We start from the raw sequence: 20,768 nt of genomic DNA on the forward strand, positions 1-20,768 counted from the left end.
TTTTAATTACACAGCAAATGCTTCACTTTCGTCTTGGATATAAAATATAAACCCAATGCATTTATAAAATAATCACTTAAACATTATAAGGATATATAGGATCTGGCACGAGTTGTCATATCATACCATTTTCTATTAAACGAGTTGAATTTTGTTAGTAAGCGAGCCTTTGGCGAGCTTACTAACGAATTTCCTGGACGAGTTAAACAAAATATGGTATGAAATGACAACGAGTGTCAGATCTTTTTATCCCATGCTTTTAAATGAGCAAAATAAATAAATATTTACGCAAACATAATGAAAAATCCCGAATGTTGTTTACATTTCGTGACGTCGTTTGACGTTGCAACGTAATTTCAGCAAAATAACAAAATGCGTTTGGTCAATCGAACGAAAACTAAGCCAATGAAAACGCTTCAAAAGTATATTACGAATGTGTAAGATAAAAATATTCGTAATGGTTATATTTCATGGGAAAAAGGGTATGGCATGTGATAAATACGTAGTACGATGCAACAACCTATTGCATAAATATTTGTTTAAATTCGTTAGATCTGATAACATTCTCCGAATACATATCCATGATATGAATTCTAAAATACTCTTAAAGTCAGTGTCTTTTTAATCATTAAGCTTTTAACTGTAATATTGTTTTGCACCTTTATTCATTTTCAAGAAGGGTCTTTTGTTCACAGTTTCGAATCAAACAAGTTTGGATTTAAAGTGATTTGTAATGATAAGGATGAAAACCATACATATTGATCTTATCCAAACATGACGATTGTCATAGACAATCATTGATCAATTAGTTCTTAACAGTTTTCGGATGCGCCGGACGAATATGGACACGAGCAATGTTCTCAATTACATCGTTTTTCTAAGCAGCCGGTTTTAAATAAGTAGCTTTAAATTGCCCTTAATGTGTTGTTCATCGCATGTATTGTTCTTAAAGTTCCATGATTCAATGCATCAAACTATGTGGATTCAAATAAGAGGATTCACGTTTCAATTATTGTAATACATTGCTACCATGTTATAATAGAACCAACTGGTTATTGCCGCACTGTTAAATGAATGCACTTGAATAAAACTTAACGAAAACTAAATACACGAACGGAATACAAATATACTGTTAAGCTTGCCGTAAGATATATTCTATTTTATTTTGAATTTTCATTATCTTCAAAAAAATTAATAAAATGTGCAATATAAAACTTGTACCGAACCAATGCGAATTTAGACATGTTATGTTTTTGGATTTAACGCATTGTAATGAATTACAGCTCATACTATTTTTCCCTTTGAACGGATACTATTAAGCTTGATGTAAGATTTATTATATTTTATTTTGAATTATCATCATCTTCGACTTTACAAAATTGCAATATACAACATGTACCGAACTAATGTAAATTTAGACACGTTATGTTATTGAATTGCACGTATTGTAATGAATTAAAGCTCATACTAGTTTTGTTTCCTCGTGAAACCGATCTTGTGTTAGTAATTTAAAACCATTTGTTTCTCATCTAAAATGCAATTAATCAATATATTTAGTACAACTTTGTCACTAGATATACAAACTAGTTGCGTTTTAATGTAAACGATGTAGTGTTGACATCGCTGCATTGTATTAAATTACGAATTATAAATTGACTTTCTATAATATGATTTAGGTTCTATTATTCATGTCTTCATTGGGATAGCTCGACGTTTTACTCGTGTGTTTGTTTATCAGCATATGATGAACAGAATACACGCTGGTAATTCGGATACTTCGAAAACGGATGACACTTCGATATTTCAGATTTGAAGGAAATTATAGCTTTAATATAAGTTTTTGATTTACTGTACACGGTGGAGTTGATAAATGGTATATTCTTTTGTATTGGGAAGAAAGCATTTCAAGGAAGAAAAGTAGATATTTTCAAACATTGACAAAAATTCTATCAAAAAACATTATAAACTGAATAATCAATACACGTTTCATTAAAATTAACATACTTCGAAATATTGGATTATAGTGTCCGCTATTCCAGCATGTAGAGTAATTACTGTGCTTCTAATACTGAAATTGATATAACTCAAGAAATATAAACGAAGATAGAGCATTTTTTAATGTGGTATGCATGATGTTGAAAACACGTTGATTCCCGATAAAGGACACGTCTGATAACGAAATCTCTCAACACATTGGACATTCTGATATCCGAATTTTATCTTGTACTTTTATTTTGTAAGTATTAATACCAAATGATTGTATCTTACAGAACGTATAGTATGCATTACTGTTCTTCAAATGCTGAAATTGTGACAGAGGCGTATTTAGGTGGGGGCTAGGGGGCTAAAGCCCCCCCCCCAGCTGGCTGGCTAGATACGATTTAAAAAATATGAGCCCCTTAAAGTTTCAAACATATCCACTTGTGCATTTCTTGTCATATGCCCCTAATTATGCCATAGACAGCTGTCGATTTGTGTGATTTAGCCCCCAGGCATGTGTACAGACGATCTAACCTTCGCCAGCTAAACTACACGCTTCATTGATTGTATGTGATAAACGCCGCTATTTGATTGGCTGAAGGATGGGACTTTTGAAAGACAATATTTCAATTTGTAGAAATATAAGAGATTAGACGAATGCAATGGACAATCATCATTAATTTTTCGATAACTTTCTTTGATGAATGTTACTGGTATAAGCTCTTGAGAGTGATAATCCTTTTGAGAAACAAGTTGTTGCCAGTGAAATTCAACAGCACACGTAATGAATGACAATTAATGTTGTTTTTTTTACAAATTGGGCTAACTACCTTGATATTCATCCATAGTTATAGAAATTAAAAGGGACTCAAATATGAAGAATAACTTTGCTAGTATGAAACAAAATCATTTTAAAAATGAAACGCCAACAGGCAACACTTGAATCCATTTGGAACAATAAACAAAAAACCAATGAACCAACTGAAAATGAGTCTGTTGCTGCTATCAGGTACTTTCATAACATTGGATTGTGTTTTAATTGTACTTTTTAATTTATGAAAACAAAATTTATTGAAAACTTTGGAGTCATTAATTATCTTCGATTACTTTATCTATTCATAGGGACATGGTCATTAACATGTGCAATGTTGTACGTGAGTTTGCTCGGAAGCATCCTAGGCGGATGGATCTTCCTGACACCGTGTCTGAGTTGTAGATTGTAACCATTGATAATACTAAGAGATATATGAATTATCTCAATTATTATTTTTGAGAAAGTACAAATATCATAACATAAGTTAAATAGTTGTAAGAACATACATGTGCATGGATTTTTTTCTATTGTTTTTGTTACAAAATGACATTACATTTGATAGAACTTGAAATAAAGATGTTGCTTAAAATGTTTGTTTTTTTATTTTGTTAAAAGGTTTATCAATGACTTACCTTATTTGACAGTTTTTGAACCACAAGACTCAACAAGGTATACATAATATGATTACAACCAAGTTTGATTAATATCCACCCATCCATCAGGGTGACCTAGTAGGATATCCAACAAGGTTAAATAGGAGGTCCACCCACCAAACACTGTTAAACAATTTCTGGTAATAAAATTATGCCACCCACCAAATTGTCTTTAGTGGTTTGAGAGACATTTGATTTCCCCTGTGTGTGTGTCTCTCTGTGTGTCTGTCACACTTCATGTCTGAACTCAAGTACTTGTTTGTTTTACTGCATTTTTATCATGCAAAGGGCTGATTAGATAGCAGGAAATTGCATCATTTCAAGGTGCCATTTCAAAAACAAAATTGTCAACAGGAGGGGACACCCCTCCCGCACCCTCCCCAGTTGAGCCCCCCCCCCCCCATCTGAACAAATTCTGAATACGCCTCTGGACAATATTCAATGAAAATGAACGAACATAGAACATGTTTTAATAGGTGGTATGCATGGTGGTTTAGACACTTGATTTCCCGATAACGGACAGGTCGGATAACGTAGACTTAAAACAAATTTGGAACTCTGTTGTAGACCGACGAGAGTACAGGTGTAGTACCAATAAAGTAGAAATCGAGGTGAATGTATGAAAGCTTTAATTTCAACAATCGTTATAATAAAAATGAATTGAAACTTAACGGCAATCTGGTTAGATTTTATTCCCCAAGATGTCATGTCTTAATTGAATATACCATGAAAAACAAAAGCATGCTCATACGCCAAAGGGATAAGATAAAAAGAAACAAATCATCGGTGATCGTTTGTTATTAACGTCAGAAAAGAAATAGTTAAATATTTCCAGCTTACAATAACATTATTTAACAACGCAGTTTGACATTCTGGTTCCTTAAAAACAGTGTGTTTTATCTGTTAAACAGTGTCGGGTAATCGGGAACAGAAGTGTAATTGTCACTGACATGCCCGGCTAAAGAAGAGTCCATGAAAATGTGGCATCCGACTGTTTAAAAATTTGAATTTCCTAAAATGCGTCAGTGAACTTAAAATTTAATATATTGAAACATCAATAAAAACATTGATCTTTCAATTCAAAAAGTCATCACGTTTATGGTTTATTTCTATGAATTTGTATATGGTTGAAATATTTACTGATAATCCAATTCGTGCGGATTTTCGATGGAATTGTATCGTTTTTTATCATATAATCAACCGAATTACTTTCAATTTCTATACCATTATTCTATCAAAAAATTTCCGTTTCTGAGAACCCCCAAAAAAGAACATAAAAGCAAAAAAGCTTAAGAACCGACCTTTCGCGCGTGGCTTTTTTTTGTTCTCTGTTATCAAAGTGTCATCCGTTATCAAAGTGTCCGCATTACCGGCGTGGAATAGTAAATGTTCGATTATTTAATGCTTTTTACCATTTCAAGATTAATTTGCGCTAAATTTAAAACATTCTTGCTAATATCGAGCATTGAATAAAACGTGTTTATTGTTGTTGTTTTTTCAATTGTTTTTTTTTTTACCAATTAGCGTTTAAGATCGTTCCAACAGACAAAAAAAGCAATCACTTATGGTAAATATTTTATTATAATTTATACAAATCGAGATTTTAACTATCTAAACGATACATTATATAGTTATTTGCATTTACATGTTTATCAATCGATTTGATCTCAAAAGCAACAATAGCTCTAATATCAAACATTGACATTTGATCATTTGCGCTGTTTTAATGCCCGCTTCACTACCTTATTTATTTTCATAATCGAATGGATTTAGTAATATATGGCATGATATTCATATAAACAGCGTACCCGTTACAATGAATAGAAAAACAATAATCAATATCCGGAACAGCAATTAACATTTAGTCAATTTCAAGTTTAAAGGGACCTTTTCACGTTTTGGTAAATTGACAACATTTTAAAAAGTTGTCTCAGATTCGTAAATTTTCGATTTAGTTTTGATATCTGTGAGGAAACAGTAATACTGAACATTTACCATGCTCTTATACAGCCATTATATGCATCTTTTGACGATTTAAAAACCCGAAAATTATAAAGCGTTGCAACGCGAAACGATTTAATAATTTGGAGAGTTCTGTTGTTGTCGTTATATTTTGTGAAACTACGAGGATTTCTTATACGAGGATGGTCGAGGGGTTTAAGTGGTAGACTGTTTACTCCAGGACTCCAGGGGTCAGTGGTTCGAGCCCTGTTGAGGGTTACTTTTTTTAAATTTTATTCTTTATTTTTTACTGGAGGTTTTTAGAGCCAATGTTTACATTTATCAATAGAACGCATTCAATGACAAACATCAAAACATGCCAAAATCTGTGAAAAGGCCCCTTTAATAAATACCATACTGTATTGAGTTAACCTCAATGTGTGTTAAATTAACTTAATTGCAATCATTTGGAAACAGATGCCAATCCCGAAAACATATTTACATTAAACTACTAGTATTTGAATTTGCTTGTATGTATTTGTTATCAGAGGGGCTGATAAAATGGAATAAACTATCTAAATGACTTAAAATATTCAGTAACGCACTTCATGTAGTTGTGTACTTCATAACGCAACAATGTCATTGTCCGTCTGTGCAAATAAATGTTTCTATTCATTCCAAATAATGTGTCCAGAGGTATTAAAATATTTATCAACATTATTGGATTCATGTTGTGAAAGTACACACTTCTTTTGATATTTATTAATGTGAACTTCAAAATTTGCAACGATTTTTGCACAAAACATTCTACCTTCTTAATACCGAATTAAAGATAGCTATTTATTTTAAAAATATTCTTTACAAATATCGCCTATCGTGCAAAAATGCCTGAAGTATTAATATTGTCGTTGAATATATAACCGATATAACTATGTATAACAGGAGCATTTTATGAAATAAAGAAGCGAAACGCTTATAAAACAGTACAAAATACATGTTGCTCGAAAAACAGATGCCAACAAAAAATATAATTACTTGATAATTTATAAAACCTTTCATTTAATACAATCCATGACTTTGAATTAGAGACTGATTACCGCAACGGTCTTTTATTCCAAAATATGTGAATACAGAAAGTCTTTATAACTGGATGCTTCTTATGAAAAACATGCATCCGTGTGTAAGGTTCGTCTTATATTATGTAGTGTGTATGAAGATTGGCAATTTGAGTAACAGGACGAATCGGCAAGTATAAATTTTGTTTAAAGATTGATACGCATTTAAAATACGCGTTTAGAGCCTTCGCTGTATTTGAACAATTTGAACGCAAATTAAAATGTATCATGGACACACTGTTGCATTCACAAACACGTGCTTATGATTTCATTGATTTCATTATTAGATGTACGCGTTTGTTTAATGTCTAAGTACTGGGCTTAAACACCGATTTAACACGACATTATCAAGCATTAATTCAAAACGATTATCATACGCATCAACTAAAAATGCATGTTTTCTGTTAGAAGTTCATAAAAATGCATAATGTAACATATAACTTCAACTAAGAATGTTGCATCTTATTTTTAAACTCACATCTACAAAATGTTTATTTTAACATAGACTGCTTTTGCACGCTAATATACCAGTAAATATTGTTAACAGAATAATGCATTTAAATATTATAGTATCTGCGTTTTAAACAAGTTCCTATTTCAAATAAAATATTAACTATAAACACAACTCAGTTCTTGCATGTTGTATTCATTTTCATTTTCTTTTCAAAATATCACACCATCGTTTGTAATTTCGTTTAAATATTAATATTGTTTTACAATCCTGAATGGTATTAAATCAAAAACACAAAAGGTATAGAGTAATGTGTTTTGAATGACACAACAGTGGCATTAAGTGTTTAACAGCGTATATTTTTCGAACATTAGCCATGGACGCCTATTTGATGTCAAGAAACAAACACAAGTTCACATTAAACATACACAGTTTGAATGTAAAGTTTGATTTGTTTATTCCTAAATGAGATCATGTCATTTTTATATGATTTTGTTCAAATCAAGATACATTTGACGGACATGTATACCAGACTTATATATGAGTAAACAACCGTGTTTTTGTGATAGCCAATCAGTCACAATGTGTCATGTAACATTGAATAAGATCTTAATCGCATAAAAAAAGTTTGAGTAATTAAATAACACAAGTATTTTTTCGATTTTAAAGAAAAAATGGTGAATGATAATTATTGTAAAACCTAGCAAAGTAAGACTGTAGATAAGTAAAACGAATCAAACTTAGAATTATTGCAACACTCACCGTCCATGAAAATTGGAATGGTAATTTGATAGATGAACCATAATTCTCACTGGTGCCATCAAAGCGGAATGTACTGTTACCAAGTATTTCTGTAATGTAATGACCAAACGTACAACTGCCGGTAAATCGCACGGGTGACTGATATTCCTTCAAACACACCTTAAAGAAAGTTTTACATGCGTTAACACATGTTCCGTCAATTCTAGAATGGTCACGTGACGCACAACATGTGCCATCAGAAACTTCGCCGCGAATGTTTTCTATTCCAACAACATTAATCTCGAAGTATCCGGAACATGTGCATGACTTCAATACAAAGCACAAAATAAACAAAGTCCATGAAAATATCTTCATCGTGATACTGTACACTTTTATATAGGGCTTTGTAGCCAAAGTTTAACAATCTATATCGTTTCCTGAATAATTGTATTAGATTAACCGCCAAAGTACATTGATCTATTGAAAACGCTATAACGGTAAGAGAAGATATAGCTTTAAGTAACATTAGTCCGCGCAATAGAAGATTGGACCGATCGGCAGGTTCGTCGCAGACATTTCTGAGCATGTGATAGGCGCACTCGATTAAATCGTTACGGCTTTACCGCGTATCGGTATGGAGTGATCATGCTTTATTTCTGCTGCTACGAATGCATTGGCTGGCGTCTAACATTCCATTATCATATATCAACAAAAGGGACATTTCGTCTGAGTCCTCACATGGCATTGCAGATAGATTTGGTGATCAGTAATATAGTATCGTATTAACATAACAATTATTTATCAGACATATCCCCAAGCATTGGGTCAGACACCGTGTCAAGACATCCCCCCTTTTTCACGTCGATTTCTTTCATAAATGTTCTTTATCAAAATATACACTTCTTGGGAGCTATTAAAACACTTCAATTTCTTTTCTTATTTATTTTTTTCCTTAATATATTTAATTTATGTTATATATTATAATTTAAAACAAACACAAGCGAAATAACACTAGGCATTAGAACACAAAAAAAATGATTGAATGATATACAATCTTAACTTCAAAAAATTGTTCTCCGAGGCTTCTCCTGGCTTCAGGCATCCACCTTCTTCCGAAGTCCCAGGCTTAATTGACTATCACCAGAGCATTGAATACAGCAGAACTAAGACGAGCACGATTTTCTGTTTTTACCCTTTTCATTCTACTAAAGACCGTCATGCAGTATGTAATACACACTATTTTTAAAATTACTATAAATAAGATCATTTAAATCGCTCTGATTAAAATACAAAAGTATATTGAAGAAAAAAAGCATCTTTCGTTTGTAATTGTATTCATGCCAGCCTAATCAAGTACCCACGGAGCAGTGCCGACTACTGAACGCACTGGTCTGCGCATGTGACGAATGCGCAAAGAACACATCATTTCTACAAACGGCGGAAGAATTATCAAACAATTGATTTATTTTATAGTATATTATATGTTTATAAAGTTACATTATTATATGCTTTCAAATTGAAATGTTTTTATCTGTAGTGGTCAATCTTTATTACAACACAATATCTGACCGATAAACTGATTTTGCGAACAATTCAATGCATTATTTACTTGCGATTTCATTTTGTGTGTCTTTCACTACAGACTTAAAAAATGCGTTTAGGTAAGTACATAAATACTGCTTCGAACTACTGGCATGCTGCTTGAATCGCTTGGTTGGTGGGTCAGAGTTCTCAGGATCCCAAGCAACGTCCTGAAATCTTTGACTTTGACTTGTTGAACTTGCTAACAGCGACGATTCATTAGTAGTACTGACCGAGATATAAGTAATTGCAGATTTGCCAGTCACTGGGACTGGTCGTTTTTTAGATCTTATTATTCTGCCATGCCCCATGTCCCTATATACACGCACTTTGTTGCGTGTATATAGCGTATTTCGTTAATATCATATAAACTATTGGATGTCGATGCATTAAATGTTGGTCATATTTAAGTCGCCTTTGAGAAAATAGCCTGAAAACATTAAACGTTGGCGGAAGCAATCCCATAAGGCTTTTTACTCTAATTTATTTTAATTATAACTTCAATTAAGCACTGTCGCAACAAACAACAGTTACTGTTTATTTTTGAAACACCGCTGAAATAGTCGTATGCAATTAAAATAAGTATAACAAACTGCGCATACCGTTTATTGCTCTCACACCACGTGTACCGGTAATAATCGATCATTATCGACCATGATTAGGGGACCAGCATCACAATTGACCCACCATCAACTATCAGTAAATTGTTCTCGCGTCCTATCAAAGCACCTTGTATACACACAGCTGATTAGCGATTGTGTGTTAGGATCTGAGCCTTCAAGTACTTGTGAAATTGTAAATCGTCGCCGCGACATAATCGGAAAATCAAGCGCCGCGAAATTTATTTTGAAGTCCAGGCACCGCGGTCCGGCTGTGCTAAAATCGTCTGAGAAATGTTTGTATATTATTAAAGCGTTAAACCTGAACCTGCTACTTTGTCTAAATATCTAATTTTAAATGTGCTCATTAGCATCTTACATGATCACATACTATGTTATGTGCCATGCATTGTCTTGAAGTGTACAGGAATTTTTCGTTTGTTTATACATTAACGACTAGCGCACAAGAATTTTTCGCTAGATTATGCTTCTGGGGAAATATCTGATAGTTTTTGTATTTGGGTCTTTTTCATTATTAAGATTTAACAATAAATAAAAATATATCGTATCTTTAATGCAGTTAACAGTATTCCTATCGGAATCTCAACAATACACTTAGCACAGTTTGAATCGCATAGTTCCAAAAGGCTTCATTGTTTTTAATGGCATGTATTATAAACACGAATATCTATTAATGCAAGCATTAGATATTGTTAACTAGCAGGACAAAGACATCAGATAAAGTATTTCGTGAAATTCATAATACCTAGTACACGATTGAATAGCTCTTTTCGGAGATTTTGTGATTGTCATCTTGCGACTCATGTTTGACTATTAGACGAAATCACCTCATGCGATTAATACCCTAACATAGTATAACCTTTATGGTAGATGATTCTTACATGAGACATTTCGTTTTATAAATATACATAGTATTTAAGTCCGCTGTATTGAAAACAATGTAGATGAAGTCATCAAAATCTGTAAAACAATGCAGAAGAAGGCTTGTTTGCAACAAAGTACTGAAGTTACACAGGCATTAACTCTTTAAATCATAATAAATACAATTTAGCATTATTTAGGATACTGTCAAAATTGGCCATTAAAAATGACTTAGGAGTTTGATTGATATGTCATGTTAAATGATCAACCAACCCGCCAATCAAAGGACAAAAACCAATAACATGACAAAGACAACAGTAACACCTATTAACGATCAACCCTCTTTTCACTTCTCTGAGGGGGTACCACAAGATGCTGCAGTGTAATCCACTGAGCCACAACTTGTAAACCTTTTATTTAGATTAATAATACTGGATTAATCATTCGATTATTTGTTTGCGCAATTAAACCAAGCCATTGAATTTATTCGAAATACATGCATAAACAGCGTCACATAAAATTTCATTTTGCAACAAGCCATTTAACATACTGTATAAAGTTTTCATTCGAAAGAGCAATATGTAAACATAATTAAGGGTGTTTACTCTGTAATTACCGATTAATCATTGTGATGAAATGTTTATTCGTCCCGGCTCACAGTTAACATCAGATGGTTTCCCAAGATATTAGCTTTTATCTAGAGTACATTGGTCTCAAATCAGATAATAATTCTCCCGTCACAATGTGTTTCGGAATTGCCATCCGACGGGGATTGCAATACGAGAGGCACAAATGCACTTCATGGGAACAAAGGGTTCAAGGCTTACAGACGCATTTTATTAAACCAATTACAAACCAACCTGTTGAACGCATTTTCAGTATACATCAATTGGCGATGTAAATTGTGATTACTTTAAATGTATGTACAATTTAATTGGATTAAAATAATCTCTTAATCAGGGTTTTGAATTCAATACATGGGTGCCGAAATACCCTTGAAAACAGCATATCTGATAGTTTCCCTATATTACTATAATTTAATAATATTTTACAACTATTTATCATGTTACATCAAGATATACAGCTTTGTTGAAGATTGTTAGTTTGTTAAGACAATTTTAAAGTGTCAGTGTTTTTGTTCTTAAAAAGCTTGTAAATGAACGTTTTGTCTTCAAATCGGCATTATTTAACCGAAAATGTCTGCATACGATGTTGATGCTAATTTGTATTTAGTACCGTAGTTTTTGGGGCGATTGCCTTCTACAATTCGCCCCATAGGTAACACAATGTACGTATACCGAAGAAAAAAGTCCGTTACTGCATTTAACCACTTAGCATCCAGATTCTGCATTCGCGAACAAAATAGCTCCGGTCGCATGGTATTAGTATTTATGCGCCACAAAACGCTGTGATGCAGTACATTGGTATATTCCGTTGCAATAATTGACCAATCAGAAGATGTCAAAGCTATCGGAAATTGTTTTATTTTTTAATAATACATATTGCGGAGACGAACATGTCCGCCCGGCTAGCTCAGTCGGTAGAGCACGAGACTGATAAACTCGGGGTCCGGGGTGCGAGTCGGGTGATACTTTTTTTCCCCATTATTGAATGGATTCACTTAATTAATGGACAGAACACCCCTATGGACAATGCCTTTCTGTCGACTTTTTTTGCCTTGACCCCTGGTTGACATTTACCTTTAGTATCCAATTGCTCAAAAACTCCTATTTGCCGTATCTTACTTGATACTGCATTGATTTACTTTATACTTTGACACACACGGAGGCCCGTGCACTTAGGCAAGAACGATCCTCAAAGACCTTACTGTACTATAAAAAATTACTGCAATGCCTGCCTGTATCAAATCTATGTCAAGTTTGGAACTGGGTAAGTGGATTATATGTTCGCAGTTTAGCTATTAATTGGCAAATACGACAATGCCTTGTTTTAAAAAGCAGCATTTACATTTAACCCCAATAGCTAAATCATATAATGTTGACAGCCTGTCATCCTTCCTTACTTCCATTTGTTTGCTTCAAGAAGGTGATTGGTTGGCATCACGGTGTATAGTGTTTAAACGACCACAAAATTTGCGAAAAATCGCCCCACCAGTACTTTGAGTACTTTGATTATCCCTGCAATTAGAACATTTACAGGTTTAGAGAACGCTTCGTATATTTATAATATTGTCTTATATTATTCTAATATCATAATAAACTGCAATCATTCATCTAGTAACAACAGAACTTACATTTGCCATTTATTTTACAAGAGTTTAAACGTTATTATGTAGTCACAATTTCATACATATTTAAGAAGAATAAGAATTAAAGTTGGTTATATCTATACTGCGTTCGTTATAGGAATAAGAAATACACGCGTGAACTTTCCACATTACACTCGTCTGAAGCCACGTAACAACAGGTAGGTGTTTCCACAGTGCGCACGTAGACTGTATTACGTGCCGTGAGGAAAATGTATTCTGAAGAATAAGATAGGAAATAATGCAGTAACAAGCCAACTTGTAACATGGGTTTCAATAATTACATAAATATCTGTACATATTAGATACTTTGTATGAACATATCTGCTGGTAAATACGTGTTTCGGAAGACATCGAGCAATATATAGACTTAAGTAAAGATATAACTTGGTTAATGTTCAAACATTGCGTTAACAGTACAGTATGTTAAAGATTATACAGAACAGCACTAAACAGAATAAAGAATTAAATGTATGTATTAATTACAAATACTTAAACCTATCGTTAAATATATACACGCAGTATGCAAAAGCAAATAATCACGCATGCGTCAGAATATCAAACAAAGAACATGTTCAAGTACAAACATGCAATACAATTGTAAAACATATATTGTCGGCTCTATATTTTAATGTTTCAATCAGAAAATGCTAGAAAAAAATCTGGTTTCATTCAATAGTTGTTAAAAACGTAAACATATTTGGTCTTTTTTGTAAACGCCTGTGTAAAGTGTATATTAAATTGTCATATTAAGGAGATATTAAAACTAAATGGATTCATTCATAATATTTGCATATAACGTTTAATATGCTATGTACATGTATATATAATGTATTTAGACGTTGTGTACAAGAAGTAATGAAACAATTGGGCTGCAATTACTTCAGTCAGTACCATTCCGCAAAGCACACATTATCTTATGTCAATAAAGTATTCACACATATCGATACAATATGAACTGCAGCATTGAGAGTGACATCTAGAAAGCGAAGCATTTCTTTCCTATATGAGCGATTGGGATTTTCGCTTCATTGTGTTCACCTATCTATACCATATTTTGCTTAATATACAAATGCGCAGACATCTCTTCTCTGAGACGGTGACTCCAGCTTCAGACATACATTCATTTTACTGTTGCATTGCATATGAAATTTGTAATTTGCGTTACATAAAAATAGCTGTTAATCTTGTCTCTCCGTATAATGTTGTTTCATAATTAACACATATTGTTCACAATGTTTAAACGATATGGTTATATCTCGGTAAATGATGCACACATTTGTAACCATTTATATCGCCTATGATGTGGTTTTAATGGTCGTGAAAGATTACTGAAACCGCTATCAAAACCAAAGAAAAGTATCGCAACATGTGGGGCGAGATAGCGATATAAGTTTTTTTTATAGCTAATCTGTCAAGAGCTAATGATGGCGCAATATGCATATCCCCGAGATAAGAGCTCAGTACCATGCCTTTAGATGTATAGAAGATTCAATAATTCATTTTTCATATATCAGTTCTTAAATGGTATCCACAATGAAATATTGAATTAGCTTTTATGTTAAATAATTAAACAATTGAGATGCAATATTTTCACAAGACTAACATCTCTAGGGAACTGCTGCAACGAATAACCAGGCTGATTAAATAAACAGGATTTTCAAGGACGGCTCTTCCAAGACAAGCACATAAAACAATATTTTCTATTTTTCAACAAACTCCATAACAGTAATTCACCCATTATGACACTTCAATATGATGAATGTATGTTCAGGCCTCGCATGCCCATGCCTTCATAGGGAGCCGAACTATGAGGCATTTTATAAAACGTGAAATAACTGAAAACTTTCTCATGAGAACTACGTCGTCCTTCCGACGCAGCCCGAAGCCAATCTTGAGTTTGCCTGTAAAATGATCGGATGTAGTCGCGGGAATTTCACAAGGAATATATTGAGACAGAACAAATAAAAACGAGCATTTGTATCTCGTTAAATCTATTTTACCAAACCACATCTAGCGTTGAAATTTGGCCATTGCTATAATAAAAACTGACTTTTTATGGGTCAACCTTATTTCACGAAATATTTAAAGACATATTCCTTGATTTTGAGTATTTACGTGGCTTTCATAGTTTTTACTCAGTTTAATGAACTCATTAAAACAGATGACGCTTTTAGAATAACACATTTGACATACGGCTCATGAAATTAGACTGATGACTTAATACTAATGGGTAGTATAGAGTGAGATTGGCTGCATTGTTTAAAAATAATTTGAGAATGAAATTTGTTGTTAGCATATTTTTCGAAATATTCATGGAATAAAATCAAATGGAACCCAAAATTAAAGCTTAGGTTGAATGTAATTTTGAAATAATTGATCTGTAACTGTTGTCTATTTTGATAATTACAAAGGGCCAGTAGTTTGATGGGACTGGAACAAAATCATAAGAGAAAATATAATTCATAATTTTTAATGAAAAACTGCAAAAAAATAAAAGAAAACATCACAATTGTAAAGCCTCTGCATTTGTTTGCCAGTTCATTCACTAAAATGTATAATTCATAATTATTTAATTATGATTTTCAGCACGAAAGGACAATTCATTTTAATTATGGATTTTGTTTCACACAATTGAATATATTCCCATGTTACAGCTTTTTATTGTGATTTATGTGAAACACAACAACTCATCAAATATTGATGATCAATTCTTAGTTCTTTTTAAAATTAACACACACTCTTTTAAAACAAGTATTATACAACATAAATGTTTTGGGATATGCAATATTTCATAAATTAAAGAATGCTTTACCAAATCAATTCACATATATGAGTCAACGTCAATATTGAGGGAAAAAAACATTAATAATATGTAAATAAATAACAGAGTATACACATACATTAAGAGATAAAATATTTTAAATGTATAAAATGTTTCAATTTTACTTTTTTTCAAATAACATGAGTGCAGTGTCAATATAAATTGAAGGTGCAACATAAAACTTTGGCTTTAAATGTATAAGTTACTTAGTATTATTGAATTTACAACAGAATAACGAGAAATCCAACAAGTAGCTTTTTCCAACGTTCCCTAACATTCTGTGCAGCAGTTTATTTGATTATAATTACTAAAGATGTGTAAAAAGTTCGATTCAATTTTCATTATGAACACAAACAATTTTCATATTGATTTTTACAAAATTCGCGCCATATGAACGACATGGGTAGTGCTTTATCTATTAACTTTTATCCAAATCTTTTTGTTTTAGGCAAACACAGTATATGAAAAAGAAAACTCTAAACGTGACCAATTTTGATTAAAATAGACTTCTTCTTTCGAATAGACAAACTAAAAATAGTGTACATATATATTCAAGCTATGTTATCGGACATTTTATAACTTGTTCTGTGATTTATTTTAGTCAAATGCGTAATTCAGAGTGCTACATAAAATCGCATTGTACCTTGCCGCAAATGTTTTGCACTGATCGTTTCAATGTAGCTATGATCACCGGTCTTAATGACAGTTTGTTTTTAACTTATTTTTACGTTTGTGTAATGTATTTGCTTTGACTGGAAGTTGGACTCTTGTATATGTTTGAAGTAAAACATATTGTTATTAGGGTTTCTGGTGTTCGTTTGGTAAACATACGGCTTCAGTGTATATGCATTTACTGCTTACGTTATTATTTTAAATGATAAAAAATCACGTGGTTGAGTGTGGCGTGTAAATATTTTATACGGTGTTTCATACTCCACAATGCATTTCAATTCACCGTCATTCATTTTAAAATAATAATACCACTGACAAAACGGCATATCACATTTAATGGCTTTCGAGTAAAGAAGTTATTGCAGAACAGTAATACAAAGAACAAAGCAGCATGAAGAGTATAAGCAACTAGGGTACAATTCGAAAACTTATCGTCTGTGCAGCATCGTCAGCATATCTCGTAAAATGCATTGGTATTTAAAACAAAATAAATTGATGTGTTTGATCACTGATTTATGTCGCTTTACCGATGTGTAGTCTTAGTATTAGAAACTATAATATTTGCTACGAAGCTGAAGTTTTACAATGACTAATCGTTAACGCGAGTATAGCGATTTTAATGCCAACGTTTCATTTTGTCTTTTTAAACAGTACATACATATGAGCGGAGAATGCCTAATACAATATTAAGTTATTTAATAATGGTACCGTTAATAAACTTCTGTTAAACCCACGGCAACTTAAAAGGACCAATGTTTACCCCCACACCGACACTTTTACTCTCATTTTTGGTAAACCAAAATTGAGGCTATGTGTCGTGTTACAGATCAACAAAAAATAGGGGGGATTTTCCAATAATGTTTAATTATTTTGTACAGTAATGCTTTTCGGATGTTCAAACGAAATGTTTAGTTTTCAAAAGTATAACTCGCTCATTTCGTTTATTTTTTTGAACAACTACTTCTGAACTTGTATTCTACAGTAGTTCAAATGTATTCATTAAAATGTTTATACATATTTCAAAAAAAAATTACTGAAAATGCATATATTTGCAAGGATCAGATCGCAACCCTGCGCATCATTCTGGAACAATCCCTGGAGTGGAATTCGCCCCTGTATGTCAATTTCATCGACTATGAAAAGGTGTTCGACAGTGATGACCTGGAGTCCATCTGGAGACTTCTAAGACACTACCGAGTGCCAGGAAATACAACGGACATCATCAGGAAGTCTTATGATGGAATGACAGCAGAATTGTTCATGGCAGACAGCTCACGGAAGCGTTCGAAGAGAAAGTGGCTGTTTACTCTAACTTTTCCTGTTTATGCTGACCATAGACTGGTTAATAAAGCTATCAACGGAGCAGAGGCGGAATGGAATTCAGTGCACAATCTGGAAACAGTTGACAGACATCGACTTTGCCGATGATCTGGCTTTTCTCTTCCACAGCCAACAAGAGATGCAGGAAAAGACAAAGATGGTAGAGGAAAACTCATCTAGACTGGGACTCACCATCAAGAGATGGAAGAGCAAAGTATTTAAGACCAACGCATACAACAATACACCCATCACAGTCCAAGGCGAGGCGCTGGGGGAGGTGGACAGCTTAACCTATCTCGGCAGCAATCCGGACAACCAGGCAGGAACGGATGCAGATGTCAGAATCCGCATCGGTAATAACGAGCAGCCTTCCATCAGATGAAGAACATCTGGGAATCCAGCGAAATTGGCATCACCACCAAGATTAGGCTCTTCAATATCATCGTGAAGCCAGCCACTACTAGACCTGATGACCACTGTCACCACCATAATGAAAATGCAGGTCTTTATCAATACCTGCCTCAGGTAGATCCTGAAGATCCGCTGGCCAGACAAGATCTCCAACGAAGAATTACGGAGAAGAACAAAGCAGCAGCAAGTTGAAGAAAACATCCTTCAGAGACGTCGGCAGTGGCTAGGCCACACCCTTCACACCCTGCATCCAATATGACAAGGTAATCCCTTATATGGAACCCCCAAGGGAAAATAAATAGAGTGCGGCCTAGAAACACCTGGCGCCGTGACCTTGATGAAGATGTTAAGCAGATAGACCAAACATGGGGGCAGCTGGAAAGACTCGCCCAGAACCGAGACGCCTGGAGGAAGCTGGTAGGCGGGACCACAGGCGAGGATGAGATAATGAATAAATAACGTAATAGAAACTATCAAATAGCTTAGCTATACTTTTCTTAATCCTTTCTTACCTTGACGGTCTTACAATTGACGGTTCAGGAAATCGCGAAATATTCCTTAACTTATATCCACACTCAGACCAACCAGAGGAAAACGGTTGATACTCGCTGAAACCACTTCCGGCTGGCCCTATGATAGGCGTCATCCGATTAAAAACAAGTTAGTTATAAGGAAGATGTACCTGTTTGAAAACTCGATTTTTCGATCGAATCGAGGCATCGGCGCGCATTTTTTTCTCAATTCTGACCACGTGATTCCCTGCATTGATTATACACGCATCATAGATGCTTTTTCTAGAAGTGAACATCATTATGAACCATTAACTCATTGCAATGATCAGGTAGCTAAATAAGCTGTTAAGCTTGCCTGCAAAAGCGTAGCTTAATTATTTTTGTATACCGTGTTAAAATGGAATGGCATTGCAAAATTGTAACCGATTTCTGAATCTCACTTGCCAGTACTCACTTCGGAAAGGCGTGTGTTACTAAAAAAAATACATACGTTATTAAAAAGTAGGCTATTTCATCGCTGGTTGGTTTATTCTCTCTATTTATTCAAATGTATTATCTTGTTTTATTGTACACTGATCAAGATTGTCTGAAATTAATGTTTAGTTTGATTAGGTTTTTTTTGTAGCCTGAACAAACAAAGTCACCTTAGTCTGAAACAAACATCTGTTTCTCGAGAAGTCATGTTATCGATCATTCTGGTTATCTTATATTAGATATAGGGCAAATGATGGCATGTCAATATTGATTCGCCGATTTTGTTAAAGAAAAGAAGTATTTTCTTTTATCCGACCACATGTTGGTTTGATACAACCACCGACGATGTCATGTTATATTCATTTCAAAATCAACGAAATGTTTGGAAAAACTAATTACAGACGTATATTACATATTATGCATAACATGTTACACTTACACGCAAGTGTTCATATGTTTGAGTTTCTTTAACTTTAAAATCAATCTCTAAAATGCAAAAGTGTTTTTCTATCATTCAAATATTTTGTTACGCATATTTTTAACGCAAAAATATGAAATATAAGTCACTTAGTTGAAGCAACATTTCCATCCAGTATTTAACAATAGTTCAACATACCGTCTAAGAAAATCGGGATAAAAGCTGGATAAGTGAAACTATATTTCAACTGATTTCTCCTAATGTAAATGTATTTTCACCCATACCATCTGTAGTATAATGGCTTAAAGTACAACTTCCGGTAAATCGCGAGGTTTAATGATATTCTTTCAAACACGCCTTAAATAATGTCTTACATGTAACATGTTACGTCGATCCTAGACTGGTTACGTTTCGCACAACATGAACTATCAGAGACCTCACCGTGAATTTGCTCTATTCGAAAAAATACTAATTTCGAAATATCCAGAACAGCTACACAACTCAAATGCAAAGAACAAAATGCACTTGAAAACATCTTCATACTACCGAGTTTTCATTTAACGTTTTATTATATACATGTACAAAAGACATTAAGCAATCATGGGCATGTCCAGAATGAGATCCGTTTTTATTAATTACGGTCAATAAAATTACAAATAACATGATCAATTATTTTTTTTTGATATAGATTAATATGTTGACAATTCGATAATCGAGAATTCAGATAGTATTATATAATGGTTCCTCTTCACATTGAAATATAGCATTCGATAGGTGCTCGCGATTTAAACGTTACGGCATTAAGCGTGTTTGGGAATTGAGAGGCTTTGCATTATGTTTGATGCGACGGAAAGATTGACTTACGTCAACGATTCCATTATCACATATGAGAAGATGTGTAGACTTTCAAGAGGTTTGACATGTAAAGAACAAACGGGATTCGTAACTTAAGGCAACATCAATTAATAAATTGATAAATGAATAAACTTTTTACACGTATGTTAATTGCATTTTTTATAAAACAAGTACATTCAATTTATTATCTATATTGACAGCATATTGGTTATTCGTCTGCGCTTTTATTTTAATGATTCCATGTCAGGTAGATGACATG

General features: G+C 33.5%; 2 protein-coding genes across 2 annotated transcripts in view; one reads left to right on the top strand and one right to left on the bottom strand.

Moving 5' to 3' along the window:
- LOC127871707 (protein jagged-1b-like) overlaps positions 1-8,286 on the bottom strand; it is a 69,989-nt gene extending 61,703 nt beyond the window's left edge. The window contains 1 exon segment of the mRNA XM_052414845.1: positions 7,717-8,286. Coding sequence (XP_052270805.1) covers positions 7,717-8,070 — 354 coding nt within the window. The 5' untranslated portion in view covers positions 8,071-8,286.
- A 9,557-nt stretch (positions 8,287-17,843) lies between these two features.
- Positions 17,844-18,221, top strand: LOC127872648 (uncharacterized). The gene has a single exon (XM_052415977.1). The coding sequence runs from the start codon at positions 17,844-17,846 to the stop codon at positions 18,219-18,221; it is 378 nt and encodes a 125-aa protein (XP_052271937.1).
- Positions 18,222-20,768: the final 2,547 nt, after the last annotated feature.

The sequence above is a fragment of the Dreissena polymorpha genome, chromosome 3 (assembly GCF_020536995.1).
Source record: "Dreissena polymorpha isolate Duluth1 chromosome 3, UMN_Dpol_1.0, whole genome shotgun sequence".
In the NCBI taxonomy this organism is placed as follows: Eukaryota; Metazoa; Mollusca; class Bivalvia; order Myida; family Dreissenidae; genus Dreissena; species Dreissena polymorpha.

Coding starts and splice junctions, on each gene's coding strand:
- LOC127872648 (XM_052415977.1), top strand. CDS start 17,844: ATGCTGACCATAGACTGGTTAATAAAGCTATCAACGGAGCAGAGGCGG.